The sequence below is a fragment of the Melanerpes formicivorus genome, unplaced genomic scaffold, assembly GCF_026170545.1.
Source record: "Melanerpes formicivorus ecotype bairdi unplaced genomic scaffold, bMelFor1.0.p_v2 SCAF_56, whole genome shotgun sequence".
Classification (NCBI taxonomy): Eukaryota; Metazoa; Chordata; class Aves; order Piciformes; family Picidae; genus Melanerpes; species Melanerpes formicivorus.
In genome coordinates, this window is record NW_027142408.1 from 4,532,507 (window position 1) to 4,553,829 (window position 21,323).

Genomic DNA, 21,323 nt, shown 5'->3' on the forward strand with positions numbered 1-21,323 from the left:
CCCTTTTCTCCTTTTCCCCAACACAGCAGCAAGGAAAAAAATGCAGCTTATCTCCCAGGATTTTTCTGTCTCTGTGTCTAGGACTCATGCTCCACTGGCTTCCCCTGCTCTCAACAGTGGTATTACTGCAGCCTACGCTCAAGCTGGCAGTGGATTGCAGAACCGATTATGAAAGTCTGGTGTCAGAATAATCACACACTGAGCGCTGCAAATTACAGCTGAGAGCATCTATTCCTAAGTCCTGCAGAGAATATAGATTTAATCATCCTCAAATGAACAGGAAAACATTACTCTGTCCATTACATCAGAATGCTGGTTATAAAACTGACACAGTCTGTAATGATCTGGAAACTACCTTCCTTCGAGAGTTTCCTGCCTGTGCCACCATACTTTTAGCTAGAAACTTCCCACCACCTAGTGATAGCTGCCTAACCACAGCCATGATCTGAGGCCTGACACACACCTTGCTCAGTAGGCATTTTCTTGTCTGTGGAGCTGTTATGGCCCAGACATTTCTTCAGCCATCAGTTATCAAACAATCTCTTTTCTTCTGTTGTAAACACACTCAGATAGTCCTACTTGCACGCCACTCCTAGGGCTATGTGCTAGAGTTGTGAACTGATGTGTAGTGCATCTATCCTGCACCACCTTTTGCAGTGCTTAAAATTTATTCTTTCTGTTTGGCCAGCCTGTGGGCTTTCTTTTTTTAGGCCTCACAAGAGTTGTTTCATCTAGTTTAAAGGTTATAAGGAACAGATGGTAGATCAGGCACAAATACAGGCTGGGCAGGGACTGGCTGGAAAGCAGCCCTGAGAAGAGAGCCTTGGGGGTGCTGGTGGAGGAGAAGCTCAACATGAGCTCTCAATGTGCACTTGCAGCCCAGAAAGCCAATCAGATCCTGGGCTGCATCAGGAGAAGTGTGGCCAGCAGGGCAAGGGAGGTGATCCTCCCCCTCTGCTCAGCTCTGGTGAGACCCCACCTGGAGTACTGCCTCCAGTTCTGGAGCCCCTATTACAAGGGGGATCTGGAGGTGCTGGAAGGTGTCCAGAGAAGGGCCACAAGGATGATCAGAGGGCTGGAGCACCTCTCCTATGAGGACAGACTGAAGGAGCTGGGGCTGTTCAGTCTGGAGAAGAGAAGGCTCCGAGGTGACCTAATTGTGGCCTTCCAGTATCTGAAGGGGGCCTACAGGAAGGCTGGGGAAGGACTTCTCAGGATATCAGGTAGTGATAGGACTAGGGGGAATGGAGTGAAGCTGGAGGTGGGGAGATTCAGGCTGGAGGTGAGGAGGAGGTTCTTCCGCCTGAGATTGGTGGAGCCCTGCAATGGGTTGTCCAGGGAGGTGGTTGGGGCCCTGTCCCTGGAGGTGTTTAAGGCCAGGCTGGATGAGGCTCTGGGCAGCCTGATCTAGTGTGGGGTGTCCCTGCCCATGGCAGGGGATTGGAACTAGATGATCCTTGTGGTCTCTTCCAACCCTGACTGATACTATGATCAGGAGGTAATAAAATAATCTGGTCCACAAATGCAGAGAAAAAATTACAAGGCTGGAATGTAATTGTCTTTGTGGTAGTTTTTAACTAGCTTTGTTTTAGAAACCCTTTAGGCACTTGCTGTTCCAAGTAGAAGATAAATGCAGCACTTTTCCCCATACTGGAGATACTATAGTTTTTCAAGTAAATGCAATCTAATTTAAGACAGCTATCCTGCCTCTGATCAGAGCTGCTTGCCACTCGCATTTAAGTCAACAGCTAAGGTTTCCCAGTGTGACTTTAAAAGCAATGAATTAAGGTAAAAGGTTTGACAGTTCTTACAGTACCCTTTCTACTGTGGTGAAGTCTTTGTATAAGTACAATTGGCAAATAATTCAAGGTGTTCACACTGGTATCTGACAGAGAAGCAGAACAATTTAAGAGCTGGCTGTCATTTTGAACAGGAGTTCACTCTCACATCTGCTGTGCTGTTATCATGACGTTATTATCAACATCACTGGAAACAGCTGTGATCTTTGTGCTACATGACAGTGCCACTCAAACACAGGGGCATGCAACTTTCAGCTTCTCAAGGAAAGATCATAAGTCTGAAATGTTGTAAAGCACCTGGGATTTTGCCCTCTTACTGCTGCTGCTCTCAGCACAGCATAATGCTGACACTTGTAAACTGCTCCTGCTCCTCGAGCTACATTATGCAGCAGCAGCTTGGGAAGCTCTGAGCAGCACATCACTGTAAACACTGCTGGCCTGCCCATTGCACTGAAACCAGACAGGGAAGCAGCATGTGTGGGTAGGCTTTACTTTTTCTGCTTGGCTAACAAAGCCATTAATTAGGACTCAAACATCCCAAAGAATAGGAAGAAGCCATAACTGTCTATTTCTGAAATATTTTCCAGCTCTTTGCCTCTCTGGCTGTGGGACAGGAGCAAACAATTTCTGCTGAATTCAGCCTGAATGCATCAGGCTCCTGTCTTAGGCTACCTTACATTGCCACTAGCTATCAAGTAAGCAGGCTGCAGAGCATTAAAAATGACCCTTCAGAAAAAGAAAGCTGTCACTGAGGGTACAGATAGGCCATCACAATCATTCCAATCACAGCAGCATAATGAGCTCCCAGCTTAACAGCTGAGGAGCTGTAATTAGCTGCATGTACCCAGTAGGCAAGGGTGATGTGTACTTTACATTGGTACTGTGCAAGGAGCATGTACCCAGTTACATCTCAGATGAAAAGCTTTAGCCACTTAAACTGATAAATTGCCTGGTGGCAGTCACAAGTACATCCAAAGAATCTCATCTCTGTCACAGAGAGCACCAAACCAGTCCTGTGGAGCAAGGCCCAATGCTCAGTCATATACATGCTTTCTTTTAGCATCCTTAAGGATGACAAGGCATAAAGAACCTAAACACTGTGTACAAATCCTGTCTATTTTCTAAATATTATAGTAGGGTGATGTCATTTTCCTTCAGTCACAGCTGCCATTATTTATGGTTTAACCTCCAACACCCAAACATTGCCATGGTTAAATGATCTGCCATGGCGATGAACTGTACAGAAGATGAGTATCAGACACACCCAAGCAAGAATTCTGCCAGGAGTATGTCAGGTTGTGGCCTTAATATCAGTGTTGTGACAACAGATAATACCTGTACAGCACAATAAGTTACTTAGAAGGAGATATCTGTGCAAGGCAAGCTTCAGGGAGTCCTTAAAAATGAGCAAGGTTAGTTGCTCTCCAGTCACTGCACACTTGAAGCAGATGGCTCTCCAGACCTACCATACCTTGGCCTGTTTTGGAAGAGGATACACACAGAACCATGCTTTGCTGGCATCCTCAGGGAGGAAAAGTATAATCTCAGTCTAAACACACAGCACATCCTGCCATTCACAACTGCAGAATCATTCAGGTTGGTCCCAAGTCCAGCTTCCTGCTTTCAGTAGGATCAAGACCATTCAGGTCAGATTGTCCAGGGCTTAGTTGAGTCAAGTCAGGAGGAGACTTGACAGGGTGCTTGGTTACATGGGTTAGTTGATTGGGTGGTGTTGGGTGATAGGTTGGACGCGATGATCTTGAAGGTCTCTTCCAACCTGGTTTATTCTATTCTATTCTATTCTATTATTTAAAGTCCTTGCAAACTTCCAAGGATGGTGACTGCAGAGTCTACTGGACCAATCTAGCCAAGTGCTGAACTGTCCTCAAGGACAAAGCAACAGCTCTTGCTGTTCCTGGAGCAGTCTTTGCCACTCAGGCTGTCTGCTCTGGTGGCAACACAACATGACCAACGGGAGACACAATATGGTGAAAGCCCTAGCATTGACTCTCCAAGGGCAGAGGTGTTTGCACTGCACATTGATACTGACTACAAGTGTAATGTATCAATGAAGGGCTCAAATCATCCTGGCTAAAGATTTTTTCAACACAGGACACTACAATGTAGATGTAGTTGAAAAACTCAACATAATCACCTCACTGAGTTCTGGTGTTGAAAGGAACCTCATGAAATTCAACAAAGACAAGTGCAAAGTCCTGCCTCTGGGAAGGAAGTACTCCCTGAAAAACCATGGGCTGAGCACTGACTGGCTGGGGAGCAGCTCTGCTGGGAAAGGCCTGTGAGGTCCTGCTGAAATTTGAGCTAAACGTGAGCCAGATGTGTGCCCTGGCAGCCACAATCATTTCCCTCAGTCTGCTGACCTGTTAATACAGCCTGACAGCAGGGTAAGGGAAGTGGGCATCTCCCTTTAATTGACATTCATCAGGTGACATCTGGAATATCACAGGCAGCTTTGGTTCCTCCAGTTCAGGAGAGGTATTGATAGAGTTAACACCATAGCTACCAATGAGGTCGAGAGCTGGAATACATCCTGTGAAGAGACACTAAAGGTTTGTTGAGCCTGGAGAAGAGAAGGCTTTGGTGAACTTTCCAGTACCTTTGAGGAAGTCATCAAGAACACAGTTAGGCTCTGCATGATGGGGCATGGGGGGAGGGAGAGAGCTATCAGATGAACCGAAACGAAGCAGCTCACATTGGATAAAAAGAAAAGATTGTGAAGCACTACAACAAGGTTGTGTAGGAAAGGTTGTGCAGCCTCTGCACTTGGAGATTTTCAGAACCAGTCTGGATACAGCTCCAGACCACCTTTGAGGAGATAGCTGGACTAGGTAACCTCTCCCAAAGTACTTTCCAACCTGTATAATTCAGTAATTCTGATTTTGCTTGTTGCATAACTAAAGAAAAATCCTCAGTTGGCCCCCTAGAAATAAATCCTTGTTTTTATTTAGAGGGAAATTCAGATTTCCTATGACGGGAGTCAAAATAAAACACATGAAGGTAGAAACACAATTCTGGAGGGAGTAGGGGAACTTCTTGGTTATCAAGTTAAAGTCAGAAACGTTAAAACATTCACTCTCAGTATGTAATTTTAAAGAAGGGGAAAATACCTCCTAGAGATAGCCATACTTGTCAGATGCTTTCCATTAGAAATCATGCCAGTTTAGTACACTCAGAGTGCATAGGTAGTGTCTTCACCAAAGTTTAGGTACAGATTTACTTTAAGTGCTATCCTACTTTAAATATTTTTTGCAAACCAAGGCATTAACTCATTTGTCATGTCACTAGTAGCTCACCAGACACAAAAGCCCTTTAAACTACTTAGTTAACATGCATTTTGCAGCCTTGCATAATTAGCTTGCTAAATTCAAGTATATTTCTTTTTTTTTAGTCTTTTCGGTCATAATTTCTGAACAACAATAATGAAACACAATTTCAGTATAAGTTACTCTTCCAGAAGTCTTGAATTCTACTTCATCCATAGAAAGAAATAAGATTACAGCACAAAAAGCCCCCAAAATCCAATCAGCCGGCATGAAGTCCATCCAATTACACGCTTGTGTCAAGGCATGAATTCCCTACCTCATGACTTGTCCCGGTGCCTTCCCCCTTTTGAACTCAGGAAATTAATGTAGCTATACCTCCCATTTTCACTTCTCTTTCTCCATGTCTGAAATAAGCATTCATAAATGGTATCATGATTTATACTAGAAATAACAGAGTTTAGCACAGAGTTAGGCTGAAGCGCAGTCAGATGCAAGACTAAAAGCAATAGAGAGCTGTTTTGCTTCCTTGTGTAATACTTAATATGGAAGGCAAGAGCAGGAGTATAAACAAAACAAAACAAAAAGAGTCATTGCTGAGGTGAACATGAGGGATGCAAAACTAAGACTTTAAAAAAGAATATTTCTAATAAATACATGGGAAAACTTCAAGACAGAGAGATTTATCAGTCAACAGAACAATTCTGCCTGCTTAATAATTCCTTATTGCTTGTAAGACAATCACTCTTTTTACTTTTTCCTTCTCAAGCTAGCTAGGAGAAAACTCCTTATCAGGAAGAGACCAGCACAGGCAGGAGGTGGTCTGAATGATCCAAGTCCTCTTTTTCTAAGACTAACTTCTCGTAGCATGAGTCATGTTACACCCAAGCCATTGGGTGACATGGCTAACATGAAGACATGCACAAATGTGACATTCCCATCTGGTAATACAGTTACATCAATTAGTACTGACAAAAAGGAACTATCATTGAGTAACGTATTTGAAATCAAGTACAGCATCCTTTTATGCTGCTGTCTTCAGCAGGAAAAAAGTGAAAACATCTTTCATTTACATCCCAGCTTGTATCTCTAAGACTCTGCAATTGCTGGACAAGCTATAAAGAATTCTTCCCCAGCCAGAGTTGTACCACAGCCATACAGCCAGATGGGTAACATCTCAATCCCTGATAAAATATGAAACTTAGTACTTAGCAGGTAAACTGAATTTAACTCCAGTCCTTCTGTAAATGTGTAAGAATCTGGTTTGGAAGTTTTTCTGTAGTGTGTACCATGAATAGTAACTGTGAAATGCACTGGAGCAGGAAGCATGTGCCTGGAGCACTTCTTTTGAGCCTGTTTTATCAAAAATTTCCTTACTTCCTGTGCTCAGTTTAATCCATCACGATCTACAACCGTCTTAGCTGTATAATCCAATACTTATCCTACACATTTGCATGAGTTTATGTACTGAGAACATTAGGAAGAAAGGATTTATTAACAGCCTCTCAGCTGACATTTGCAGCAATTGTGGTTCTTTGGTCCCCCTGTAGTACTAACCTTTTTTTTTCCCCTCTTATTTGCTCAGTTTAAAAGTTCAATTACAACATTTCTAACATTAGGAAAACACCACATTTTGAAAAACACAGAATCTCTTCCTTAGCAGCCAGGACCTACTTGGTTTGAGCTTCCCTGTATCCAGTGTCTCTGCCTCCCACTAGTTCACAGTAATTAAATAAGAAAAATTTCAAGTGTCTAATGGGGCAACTTGCTAAGTAAATTAAATGTAATAAAGGAATGGGATTTTAGACCAGCTGTGTATGTAATCATAATTCAAACATATTAGGAAGCAAGGGTTTCAAACAGGACAATCTCTGTGATTTCCCTGTCTGCAGGGAGATAACCAGGCCTGGGCAAAACTTACACAGGGCATTTGAAACACCACCCAGACAACTCCCTCTCTGTAGCTGCTTAGGAAACATAAATCAGTTTATATTCTGCAACCATTTATTCCTTTTTATTTATCTGATCTCACTGTAGACCCAGCTTGCAGCAGGAGATTGCACTAAAGATCGCTTGAAATCCCTTCAAATCTCAGCCTCTCTTTCCCCCTGTGATTGCAGAAGCATTCAGTATCATTATCACTTGCTGATCACTGCATCATCTGCTGCAAATTCTGACCAGTATGTTTCATTTGTACAAGTGAAAGGTTAATCAATTCATTTTAACAGATAAGAAAAGCTCCTTTCCACCTGTGATATGTCTCCACTTTGGGGTCTACAAAACTGAGCATGAATGTGAAACTCTATTTCCTTTTTCCAGTCAACATCACCATCTATGTCTTAGAGAACCACGACAGAGAAATTTGATTACTTCTTTTATCTACTTGTGGTAATTGCCATGAACTGGTCTAATGCTGAAAGCTATCATTATCCAGCCTGTACCACATCTATCATAGTTTGGCCCTGATCTACAGCATTCAGAACAAGGAATGCATTCTAGAAATAACTCACTTAACAATGCCATGTGTAAGTAACTTGATTTAATGTAAAAAGCCATCACACCAGCGCTGGTGTGCTGCTCGCAGGAAGATTTGGAACACAATCTCTCCTGCCAGGCATGGAACAATCAGTTATTTTACCATTGCTATTGTGTTCACACTGAAGATCAAACTGCAAACTGTTACGGTTCTCACACAAGACACCTCACTGAAAAAAACTCAGTACTACACCAGGGAAAGCAGAGTTTTACATCCTCATGAGAGAGTGACCACCTCCATGCTGAGGCTTTCCCTGGAATCTTGCCTCACCAATTAGAATTGTTGTAGGATTGCTGACTTCTGCCTTGGCTGGCAGAGCAGAGAGAGGATTTCCCATTCAGCTGGGATGAAACAGCTTTTTTTCAAGTCAGAAATAGGATTTCAGTCAAGGAAAGCTGATAAACATTTTTCTGGCATGGACTATGCTTACCTCCTGGACAATGCCTCATGGCCATTTTACACCGTCTGGATTCCGCAATGGTTGGGCATGGTATCGTGTCTTTTGCTGGCTTCTTCACAATTTGCCTTGTTCTTGTTTCCAGGCCCCACTTAAATCCACATGTTTTGTTATTTCTGCTGCAAGTTCCCCACTCACTCCATTGACCTACTTCACAGCCTTCTGATAAAACAACAACAACAATTATTATTATGATGAAGATGATAATGAAAGAAAATCAGATAGTAACTCATTGGTGAATATTTGTTGATAGGAAATACTAAGCATCAGCTTGAAAACAGTGCCAATTTGAACCTGGCCACCTTGCAGAAGAGCTGTTTCAGCAGCACTGCTGTACTAGAAGACTCACCCACACATTCCATCAGCTCTTCCAAGGCTGCAAATCCAGGAGGGCACCCTCGGAAGCAGCGGCCTCTGTGCGAGTAGAAGCCAGTTTTGCATCTGGTACAAAAGTCTCTGCTAAAGCAGGAGTCGCAGTTTTCTATTCTGCATCCTGAAGCAAAAGGATCATAAGGAACAGTGAGACAGCTGAGTGAGTTAGGGTAAGGCTCAAAAGTGAAAGGATTTGTGAAGAAATGTAACAGCAAAACCAGAAGTGCTATAATGAGGAATCCTGCCAACCTGAAATCTGCCTGCTGTAGAAGAGAATTTACAATTCATTGCAATTATTTACTACGTTTTCCCCTACATTCTTTAAATACTATTTTACCTAATCAAAACTGTAGGGAAAAAATATCTAGTTAACTGATATTTGTGTTAATTACATAATTTTTTTTTTTTTGAGGAACAGCTTTCAGTCTCTGATATTTTCTGTGTGTAAGTCATTTGAGAAAACTGAGATGCAAGAATTGACTTTGAAAAGCAAGCATGTGTTGTATGTACTGGCTTCAGTTTAGTATTTGACATTGAAAGCAGGAAGCGTTTTCTTTTTTACATTATTTGACCTTATAGATAGCTGGATGAATGTTCAGCATCATTACCTATGTAGACTTCATTAAAAATAGGTCTTAATGGAAGCATGGTGGTGGGGTTGCCATCGTTGGAGGTGTTTAGGAGGAGGCTTGATAGGGTGCTTGGTTGCATGGTTTAGTTGGTTGGGTGGTGTTGGATGATAGGTTGGATATGATGATCTTGAAGGTCTCTTCCAACCTGGTCTGGTCTGGTCTATTCTATTCTATTCTATTCTATTCTATTCTATTCTATTCTATTCTATTCTATTCTATTCTATTCTATTCTATTCTAATTTGGCATTCCATTACTTAAACAATAAACTGGATAATAAATGAATAATCTACAGAGGAGTTCTTTGACATAATTAAGAAAAACAGCACTTCAAAAAAACAAAGTTTTATCCTTTACACAAAATAATATCATAAACCCCAAGGAAATGCTGCTTGAAGTCAATGAACTGCTTTCTTCTGATTGCTGAAGTTTTCAACCCTTTGACCTTTCTGATCTCAGCATCTTACGCCTAACTCTGGAGAAGAATAGTAAAATCTTCCCCACTTTGAAGAATGACTATCTAAATCCTTTTCAATTTCCCTTAAATTACATTAGCTAGTTAGTTTTCTGACATAATTATAATGACTTGGAACAAGGCAGAGATTCTTTTTTTTTTTTGATCTGGAGAAGTTCAGAAGCAGTTTTAGTACTTCCACTTACTAGCCACATATGCAATGGCTTTTCTTGCCAGTTCATTTTGTGCAAATTTCAGTAGCTAAATGATTCAGCTGGTGCATTCTTTTTAAAAAGATTGCCTAGAATTCTAAAACATCAAAAGGAAACAACCCAACAAGATCAAGAAACTCGAGCTAAGCACAGCTAAGCTTTTAGACTGAAGGAGCTCTTTACAGGAAGGAAACAGACAATGCGTAACCAACAATATTCTTCAGAAATACCTTTTCTTTTTGGTCTTTTTCTTTAAACAATTACAGAAAATGGTGCCCACTAGAGGTTTTCAGATAGACAAAGTTCACTGCCTGGGAGATTTAAGAACCAGTAAGGAGGAGAAGCCTGGAAATAGAAGCTCTGGGAGTACAGGGAAAGACAAGACTGTTGTTGAGGAGAGAAAGAGTTGATAAATTCAGTCCTGCAGAAGAACCCCAAAGAGCACTCACATACCTTTGGCAGGACTAATATACTTGCAAGGCAACGACAGAGCTGGAAACCTAATCTTCAGAACCTAAGAGTGAAGAAGTAAAGGGTGCTTCATTGCTGCTGTTCTCACTTAGGTAGCAACAAGAGATCTGTAAATGAGGGGCAGACACTTTAGTCCCTACTTCTTCCTTCCTTTGTGTTCAATTTGAAATGTTATCTTCAGTGTTCGGACAAAACAAATCTTGCTGGTTTTCAGAGCAACTATATAACTTCTCCAATGGAAAGTCTATGCAGACTGTGCAATCTCTGAACTGGAAGTGCCAGGAAAGCAAGAACTTGCATGGTCAACATTTCAACAGAACACAAGAGCAGAAGTGCCTCCATGCCTGAGAGCAGTTACAGAATATGGGCAAGAAATAAATGCAACTCCATGAGCCAGTGCTGTACCTCAGTCGAGCGACAGGAAACCTACCAAACTGAAGGATCATAATCTTTACTTCTGCAGAGGAGAAAAATAAAAAGGAGCATAATACTCCTCTTAGAAAAAGCCATTGTCAGAACAGAACCCAAAGACAGAAATTTAAATCATCTCTGACTTTGCTTACTGAAACGGAGTGGCCAAAGACAAGTTATGCATAGGTCTAAGGAGCCAAAGCTCTCTTTTCTTGACATTTCAGTGAGCTCTAGCATCCAAAGACATTTCAGACAATTTTCTTCTGAAGTGTTTTTGCACAAACAGCAGATTCTGTTAAAAAAGCAATAGCTTTTTCAGTCAAAGTTAGGCTGACCAATCTGATTTATAAGAAACACACTTAGCTGGCCAGCAAGAAAACATTCCTGTTTAGGCTTTACGCTTCAATATCATAAAAAGCAAATCTGATTGATGTGGATGACACAATCTTTATAGAAAATGACATAAATGGTGCATTAAGAACCCTGGAAGGATAAAGCCTGGATTACAGCATACCCAAATTAGGGATACATTTTAAGCAGATGAACCACAATGATACTAAAAGACCTGCTGCGGCTTCCTGACAGCCATGGTAAGCCACTCCTAATCATTCTTTTAAAATAAGAATGAAAGAATTGACAGACTTACATTTTAGAAAGGGAATTAAAAGCCCAGGAGCTCAAAAGACAAATTCAGATACTGAATTAATGTAGACTCAGGTGTGTATGTCTGTTACTGTAAAAGCAGAGTATGTGCTTCTGTGTACAGCTTCTTTCTGCAGCACAATTAACAGAGAGCATAAGACTACCACCACAAATAGTATCCTTCCATAGTGTATTTATAACCAGCTTATAAAATAGTGCAGAATAAGCTGACTTGTAGGGAAATATAATGCCTGTGAAGCTCAAAATAAAGCATAAAATGCTCCATACTGAGATGCATGTGCCTCATATTTTAACATTCCTTAGCAAGAGGAAGGTTTATTATATTAGTTTCTCATACTAAGTGCAATATGATGAATTTTAAGGTCAAAAGATGTTTCTCAACTGTAAAAAGTAGTTACTAGTTTGTAAAGTATTTTTACTGAAAATTTCACACAAGTCTCGTGTTGCCTTAGTGAAACCTCCATTCCACATTGTCCCTTTCTAAACATAATCAACATGATTGAATATTCATCCTTGACTGCATTAACAACACATAGTGGGAAAGCCAGCTGGTCAATTCCTAGCAAAGTTAATGATTCATAGTACATTCTCTGCTCCACCTGAAAGGCTGACACCGGTGAAGAGCAGCTGAGAATGGGAAAAGGAAGTGAGAATATGGGAGGGGATCCACAAGAGTGAAAACCAGCAACCACTGGTGTAAGGAAGAGAGTTGTGCTGAACAGTACTGAACATCTTTCAGCTGGAGAGATTGTGACCATATTTTGCAAAGGGAAGGTGCAGACTGCAGCTGGGTAAGCAAACATGGCATTCCTAAACTGAAAGGACTGATAGTCATTGCACTGAAATTGGGTCCTTGTTTGAGGAGTCCCTATGTGTAGTCCATTACTAACAGTTAGTGTTTGTCTTTTGAAGGTCAAACTCAGTCTTGCCATTAAGACATCATTCCAGAGGAGTCACTGGACCCATAGCTTGTGAGGTTAGTTATGCTGAGGAGGTGACATCTATTGCTTGGTCCAAAGCACATGGTCCTTCACATTGAGCTCTGACTGGGAGCATTCCTGCCTCACATCTCTCTGCCTCTTCTACCCTAGAACCTCTTAACTTTACCTCTCCTCAGACTGCCCTTATGCCCATCACACTCACTCCTTTCAACTCCTGTTCCCATCCCTCTGCTGCTCGGTAAAACAGCATTGGTGCTACAGACTTAAACTTAATGCTGCTATCCTGGTGTGCCCATTGCCACTCCATACCGATCTGTCATTGCCCAGTACTGCCTTCTGTGCTAATCCTCCCCTCCTGAGCTGGGAGGGACTTCAAATATCCAGACAGACCATACATTTCACAACTCACTTTGAGGACACAAGGGCACTAGCGGGGCAAAGACAAATGGAGTGGCCAGCCCAAGCTGAAGGGAGCTGTAATTTCAAAATTCTGAGTGCTTTCTCCCTTCAAAATTGTAGAGATTACTATAGATACAACTAAGTTGAAAGGTTCAAGATAGACCTGATCCATTAATCAGCCTAATGTTAAACCAGCCACCCAGGTGACAGATTTCATCTTAGTTTTCAATTCAGCTGTGTTGGTTGTTTTTTTCCCCTTGTGAGATTATTTCTTCTCGGAGCAGCTCAGTTCAAAGTCCTTAATGAATGCAAAGTCTTGGAAAATTAACAAAGCATAGTTCTTCCCTTGTGCATTCTTCAACAGAAAAGACTCCACATTTTCCTGTTTCATGTACTGCATTCTCATACTGCAGTGTTCAAGATGAAAATCATCTCCAGAAGGAAACTCTACATCGCTTCCTAGAGACAAGCAGTCTCAACATTACCGGATTCACTGTTCCTAGAAAAACAGTCTAGACCCACTTAGTAAATTCAAGACTCACATACTGCTTGCAGGTAGAAAATTAGTCTTGAAATTCAAAATTTCCATACTTGTAGAGCTGCTGCACTTGGCTGTGGTTTTTACTATGTTAGATTTGGCACTAACTGTGTTTGGCTTCTAAAGTAATGTCAACATTTTCCATAAAAATATGTTCTATACCTTTTCTAACAGAAATGGGCAAGTGTTCCTGTAATAAAATGTTAAACAGCTTTTGTGCCCATAAAGACATTAATAGGGCAGAAATCATTTCAACTTTTGCAATTCAAGTCCTGTAACTCCCAGAAGGATCTTAACACAGCCAGAATCTTTATTATTTTTAGCTGAGTTAATACTATCTGAGCAATGGAGTCTGTAACTAGGCATACCTAAAAGTATCTAACATCAAGTAGGAAGAAACTTATTCTCAGCTTCAATCCACAAAATATCCTGTGTGCAATGTGTGTGCAATGTGTGTGCAATGTGTGTGCCATGCAAGATCACCAAACCAAGAAAAAAAAACAAAGATGTGAATAAGTAATGCACCAGTTGGCAATGGCACTAAAATAAAGTATCTTTGGAAGGGAACCAGGACTGGTCAGCAAATGCAACTGCATCATTCTTCTCACAGGGAAGACTGACAAAGGCATGAGGGTGATTTAAATATCTGTCGCTCAACACATGCCAATATGGGTAGGCCGCAGCTCACGTTTCTGTGTTTCAAAAGCAAACCCGTAACTGGGGGAAACGACCACTTTCTGTAAGTGATAAAAATGGAAACGGTTATCTGGATTTCACCACCCACCTTCTGCAGATAGCTTTTTGTGATTTTTTAAGAAGGTAAAGAGAGGTTGTCAATAAGGCCTTCTTTGCCTATCTCACGAGGCCAGTACAGGCTAATATGGAAAAATTAATTTCCCAAAGCTGTAACTACTCTCAAAAACACTTTTAAATGCTAGGTTTTTACAGCCCAGATTGGAAAGCTTTAAAGTGGACAAGTCACTGAATTCACAAATGTGTTGTGAAAATTAAGACCACGATCCTAAATTACTTTACAGAAGGGATACATAAACCATGCACTGCTCTCACTTAATTTCTCATCAAAACCTAGCCACCTGGTATAGATTAGGCAGCACTCAGCAATATGACACAGCAGTTGGGAACATAACGTGAAGAATGCCACATCCACAGAGCCTGAGCAGGGAATGGGAGAGGAGGAGGCAGAGCAGCACTGCCTTCATCCAGGCATGGCCATGAGTGCTCCTTGTTTAGCTCAGACCGCCACAGAGTGACCTCATGTGAGTCTCAGGATTATGTGTGATGTCAAAGCCAACAAACACTTTCTCACAACAGTGCGTCCCAGCCCTCTGCCACGGCACCGAGGGAAAGCATCCCACACGTTTAACAGACACTTGATTATTCCAGCAAGCAAAGAAAAGCTATTTCTCACTTCAGGTTCTTAGGTTCACTGACACAATTCTGGTTAGATTATGACACACACACATTAAAAATTAAAATCAATAAACAAATAAATGCAAAATGAAGATAATAGCAATGATTATATGATATAGATGATATGATATAGATATGATGTCCACATGGGTCCACATACCAGTATATGAGATGATCAATGCAATTTGGCACAACTGTCAGACAGCAGTGAAATACAGTGTAGAGATAGCAGAGCACTGGTTGATTTTAACAGTTGTGCTGCTAGGCACAAACATGCAAACATGGACTCTTGTTGCACATTAGCAGGTTGTAAATTTCCAAATAAAGTGCCATACCTAAAGGAAAAGTTTGTTTGTTTGTTTTTAATAGTCCTTCTGCTTTATTAAAACAGCAGCACTTCCATATTAAAGCATGTCTGGTGCGAGGTGTCTGCTCACCTGAAGTCTGTGTGAGAGCAGAAAGCATGGCAAGATGCCCACCCATATATTAGTGACTAGCACCTACAGGAGGAACTGTTAAATCAATGTCTAATCCTTTCTATTTTCATATAGCAGCAATTTGTTCAAACTAGGAGTATCTACTTAAATAATCTCTCTTTCCTGTATTTCCCTTCTAACTAAAGAATAATAACAAAAATTCCAATGAGAAGAGGTCAATGCATTGACTACTTCATCTGCTGAATATTACGTATCTTGGAACGAGCTGCGTGCTCTTTATCATGACCTTGAGACATCTGTGAAAACATCTCATCTTAAAAACTGAGGGTGAATTATGGCCTTCCTACAAAAGTGCATGTAAGGGTTCAAAACAACTCACTTGAACATCTGTTCATATCTGGCGTTCGGAGTCCATAGTACCCCGACGGGCAGGAATGCAAGCATTCACCGTACTGTCTCATCCCTTCTCTTCGCAGGAAGAAGAATAACTTGTGCTGGCATCTGATGCACCCATTATCCTTTGAACAAGACAAACAGCCTTTGCAAATTGGATTTGGTCCATAACTAGCTGCAAAATAAGAAGATAAATTACACTTTAAGATCATTTGGAAATTATTTTGGCTGGAGGTTCTCTTCCCTCTACAGCATTACTTATCCACCACACGATTAAAAGTAGCTTTGAAAGGAAGGTTCTGAAAGTGCACTCATTCTCATACATCTGTGCTGGCAAGTGAATAAAAAGAAATGCAATCTCTGTATTCTTAATTGCATGTAAGGCAATTTAATGAATTTACACACATTTAAAATAATGGTACAAGCAAGCAGAGACAAAGTTATGTAAAGATCACCAGTACAACACAAGTAAGATACTTTCCAGGACCAGAGGAAACAGCCTTAAGTTGTACCAGGGTAGATTTAGATTGAATACTAGGGAAAAAAATTCTTCACTGGAAGAGTGGTCAGGCATTGGAACAGGCTGCCCAGGGAAGTACTGGAATGACCATGCCTGGAGATGTAGACGTAGCATCCCTGTCCCAATTAGGGACATGGCTTTACTGGCCATGGTAATGCTGGGTTGACGGTGCTGAATTCTAGTTTGAAGCTGGAGACAGAAGTACACAACAGCAACAAAACATAAGAACATCAGTACCCTGCCACATGCATATGGAATGAATGTCTGTAGAAGTCCAGCAAGCACACTAACAACATTTCTGCCTGGTGAAGGGGGCAATATTGGAGGTAGAGAGCTCTGTGGAACAGACAGCACTAGCAACACATGTTGTCTCAGGGTCCTACAACAGGACTTAGTCTTTCTATTAAGAATATCAAGACAAGAATTTCCAAAAAGAAGAGTAGCAGTTTTAACTTCTAAGAGTCTTTTTCTACAAGTTTCTACCCCAAAATGGTCTGAAAACCATATGCATACATATTACCAAATATTACCAAAGGAGAACATTTAGTGCAGCTTACCATTTTAGGTCACCCTTCAATTCTGTTCTCTAGGTTTGTTTTGTTGTTTTCTTATTTTCTTTTAAAGTACTTGTCTGATAACTGCAACATAAATCTTAGCTGCATCACTCCTTGCCCTTGTGAGCGTTTATTATCCTGTCTTTCTACAAAGTTACATAACACTCCTCTGTCTATTGGGCTGCCAACTCCTTTCTCAGGTGCTGAGTCAGCACAGTAGGTTAGCAGGAGGAGAATGCCTCAAGACATTCCTGAAATCAACATAATTTGTCTGTTTTAAATATTGCATTGGCTTCAGGACTTCACAGAAATGTGCCAGTTCAAACCTGGTTTACTGGAAATAAAACAAAAGTATTATGCAACAAGGAAAGTGTCTTTGGGGGTCTCAAGAGCATTTTAACAAAAGCTACCCCGAGAGCACAGGAACTATATCTATTTGATAATACTTACATATTTACATAATACTTACATAATACTTAACATTTACAAGTATTCAAACCCTAATATGGCATACTGGTACTTTTAACTTGTACAGATGGATAATTGAGGTTGCACAATGGATGACTTCACCAGTAGGGCCAGGCAAAGGCCACCACTCTCTGGAAGCAGTAGCTGATAAGCTTTACTCTCACCTTCACACATCTGCAGACCAGATTCCCACTCCCTTTCTACTCTCATCCCTCACACATGCCTCACCAAGTTCAGCACAACACCATTCAACTCCAGTCTTGTACAAAATCATCCTAGTGGGTGGCAGGCAGGGTAAGAAGCCAAGTGATCTGGTGTGGAATGGTTCAGCCAGTGGGACTGTCTCAGAGTGTTGGAGTCCTCTGGCAGCAGGCTCACCTGGTGAAATCTTCTTGATGGGAATAGTCTTATGACACATGGTACGTGCATGACTCCTTGGCTTTCTGTCATGGGCTCTTTGCAATGACACACCCTACCAGACCAACTGCCTTATACTCTTCAACCCATCTCCTGTTGCCCAGAAGGTCTCAGATGTAACTTTTCATATGGTTCATCCTGCAGCTATTCTGATACAACTCCCATCTTCAACAAGAGAAGCTAGGCCTGGATGCATGCCCCAGCTCACTGTTGGCAGGGAATGCCTCTCATCAACCACATCAAATAATATCAGACCATGTACTGCAAAGCAATTGTTGCTTAACACACGGTGGGCAACCCTGGAGACTTCTGAGTCCTTTTGTTGTCTCCCTGTGTCTCAGTCTCAGCGAATGTCTACCTCCAATCTCTTCGAGGTTCCTCCGAAAAGCCTGTACTACAACAAAGGAATTCAAAAGAACAGCACAGAAGGTGAGAGATGTCTGAATTCATTCACCACTCAAAGTGCTTTTTGGAGCTTGAATGAGATGAAGCCAGGGTCTCATATACAGAATGCCTATGATTATGACCTAGGATCAGGCTACTACCCTCAGTAGTGTAGCTTGGGGAGAAGGGATTAGGCTCTGGAGCAGATAACTTTGTAGTGTCCCTGTAGGTCTCATATCCACTTTCCATCACTGACTCCCATTAAACCTTAGAGTGGCTTCAAAATGTGTCTCTGACTCTTCTGTCCAGCTTTCCTTCATCTGTGACTGCCCATTTGTTATTCTCAAGTATCCCTTTCTTTTCTTTTTTTCCCTTTTTTCTGTTTCTGGTAAGAGATCTCATTGATAACCCTTTGTTCTGCAGGCCAACTGAATTATGCTGACTTCTCTGGGCTTCAGTCATAGCTCTGTCCTAAAAGTATCACAGTATCACAGTATCACTAAGGTTGGAAGAGTCCTCGAGGATCATCGAGTCCAGCCTGTCACCACAGACCTCATGACTAGACCATGGCACCAAGTAAACATACCCTTCTGTGACCGTTTGAGACTGTCCCCTTGAGAAAGGGAATATTGTGGTCGGATGTTTGTAAATGAAAGACGGATCTAAACTAATTTCATTGGTAGATTGGGGGGAAGCACCTTTTGAACTGGGAGTGCAGCAGAGAATCTTGGGCATTCCTGCACTTTTCCTCAGTCTTGCTTTTCTCCCTTTTCGGCTCACAGCTTTCTGGGCTCTCGGCCAGGCTTGACCTTGAAGCAGATAAAGCGTGAGGCCTCTTCTAACATTCTAACACGTAACTGCTTTTTAATTAACAGTTTCTCTTTTCCTCTCTTTCTAACCCTCTCTGGGGAAAGGGGGAGAGAAGGGGGAGCAAAGGTGGGGAACCCCCTCAGCAGAGGGGGGCACTCTCATTTCTGTGCTACTTTGTTGTATATTTCTGTATATATTGTAAATACTGTAAATTCTGTATGTATTTCCCTGCGTTTCCCTAAACTGCTTTGTAAATATACAGCACCCACTGCTTTGCTAATTCAGCTGTGAGTTTTTTTTCTTTCCCTTCAATTTTCTTCCCTCTACTCACAGTGGGGGGGGGGAAGAGCCTGGCCTTTCCCCCAACCCTACAACACCTTCTCACACAAAAAGGAGCTAACAGCTTAAAATGATCCTCCATTGTGCTGTGCTATCATTTGTTTGGGTGATGGTCAGCACACCTTTCTCAGCCTAAAGTCAACACAAGATTATGAAAGGCTCCTGTGTGGGCTCCCCGAACCAGGACACCCAGACTTCATTTCCTGAGTAGCCTTAAAAAATTATTTGTAATCTCTCTGCATGCATTTTTTTCCCTTTTTATAGGAATGTTGTGAGATTCAGCTTATCAAAACTTGCAAACTGCTCTGAAGTCCTCAGATATGAGGGATTACAGATGTGGCATATACAGTTACTTACATGACTGATTATTACTCTCATCCATTGAATTTGGATAACAGAGTTCGAGATGGTCGCACAGTTAATAGTCACATAGTGATGACTTTATTGCTCTCCTAGTTACTAAATTACAATAGAAACCTAAAAATGCATCAGATATTTCTCTTTTCTCACTATATTAATCAAAACAAAAACCAGATTTTTAAAATAAATTAAAAATCACTGATACAGCAGTAGGGGTCTGAAGAAGGGGAGACTGAGGAGACACTTTATTGCTCTCTACAACTACCTGAAGGGAGGTTGGAGCAAGCAGGGGAAAGCCTCTTCTCCTTGGTGGCAAGAGACAGGACCAGAGGAAATGGTTCCAAGCTGCACCAGGGGAGGTTCAGACTGGATGTTAGGAAATATTTCTTCATAGAGAGGGTTCTCAGACATTGGAATGGTCTGCCCAGGGCAGTGCTGAAGCTACCATCCCTGGAGGTGTTCAAGAGTCACGTGGACCTGGTGCTTAGGGACACGGTTTAGTGTTGACCCTTTAGTGCTGGGTCAAAGATTGGACTGGATGATTTTGGAGGTCACTTCCAACCAGATATAGCCTGTGACTGTGTGATATGATTTGTATGCTGTAATAGGGTAAACTTCATGAAAGACTCTGAAAAACACCTACTGTGCTGCTCCTGGGTATTCTGCACACAGTCAGTGACTGTGAAGTATATGTCACAGCAGCAGTGTTTTTCCACATTGTTAGTGCTTATACTCTTTATAGAGCTTCCTGGGAAGCATACTGACCTCTGTGCCCCATCTGTCAGTTTAACTTGTCCCAAAGCAAGGAAAATCATGATGTGCTCTCTACTAAATTGCCTAAATAATGAACACATCCTTTGAAACAATCAAACACCATAGCAGTATTTTTGTGGCACGGGCATGACAACCTTCTGTCTGTCCCTATGCACACAGGCTATAAGGACTTACAAAATCCCCCCTGCCCCAAAGCCTTCCCTTTCCATCTTGACTTCCTAACACAGCAAAGACAGTCACATACAGCTTATCACATACAGCTTTCTCAGTTCTCATGTAATTGCTCTTTGAAGGAGGAAATACACAGCTCTGTGATCACCAGAAGCACCTATACACTTCCTCCTGAATCTCCTCATAACCTCTTCATTTTCCTTCTGTACCAAACTGGAAGGAAAAACAGAGAGCTTGCTGAACACGGTCACTCCCATTCCAAGTCACGAGCTGCATCACACACAACATAAACCATCACACTACCCATCCCTGTTGTGACCCTCCTCAGCTCTGTATACCAGGCAGGAATGCTTCCTCCAGCCAAACTCCTCACGGAAACATGCTCCTTCCACAAGGCTGCCAAATGCTACCTAGTGTCAGGGTGCTGCAGTCATCACTTTATAAAACTGAAGCTGCACACATGCTCTAGGCTAGCACTGTCCTCTGGGTCTGCAAGTGCACCACTGCCCTGGCTGTGCATTGGGACTGTGAGGTCCTTGCAGCAGCAGCAACATTTCACACATCCACACAAGCATGTAGGGCAGTGTGACCAGCACACACACACACATACATAATGCATGTCCTATTCCACTGCTCGCTGCTTCTATGACTACATGTTAGAGAACCCCTGTATTTAAAAGACAAAACATTCACAGACTTCATTCCCTGTGTTGCTTTTATACTTTAAATCTAGGATTCCATTTGCCATGTTTGAAAAGGTTACTTGAGAACATAGACTAGTACCCAAGCTCTTCTGAACTCCAGGGGTGTTCAAAGTTACATGGTTTGGATCCCTATCAAGTAAAATCAAATGTCAGCTAATTACTTTAACTCTTGTCTGGATCAGATGTATTTAAGGCAAATTGTTGAAGCAATTTAAGGGAATTGTTATGGCTGTTTGAAATCGCAAGAGAATCAATGGCACAAAATGAGTCTGGTCTGTTCCCCACAATAATACAACTTGTTCTGCAAGCAAGAGAATCAACAGCATTTTATTTTCTCTGATCCTACCATCTTGCAGCCCATACCACAACAACTGCTACTAATTCATGTCATTCTTGT

General features: G+C 41.7%; 1 protein-coding gene across 1 annotated transcript in view; it reads right to left on the bottom strand.

Moving 5' to 3' along the window:
* Positions 1–21,323, bottom strand: part of RSPO2 (R-spondin 2) — a 90,900-nt gene that overhangs the window by 25,287 nt on the left and 44,290 nt on the right. The window contains 3 exon segments of the mRNA XM_068161287.1: positions 8,047–8,235; positions 8,423–8,566; positions 15,412–15,600. Of these exon segments, the coding sequence (XP_068017388.1) occupies positions 8,047–8,235; positions 8,423–8,566; positions 15,412–15,600 (522 nt within the window).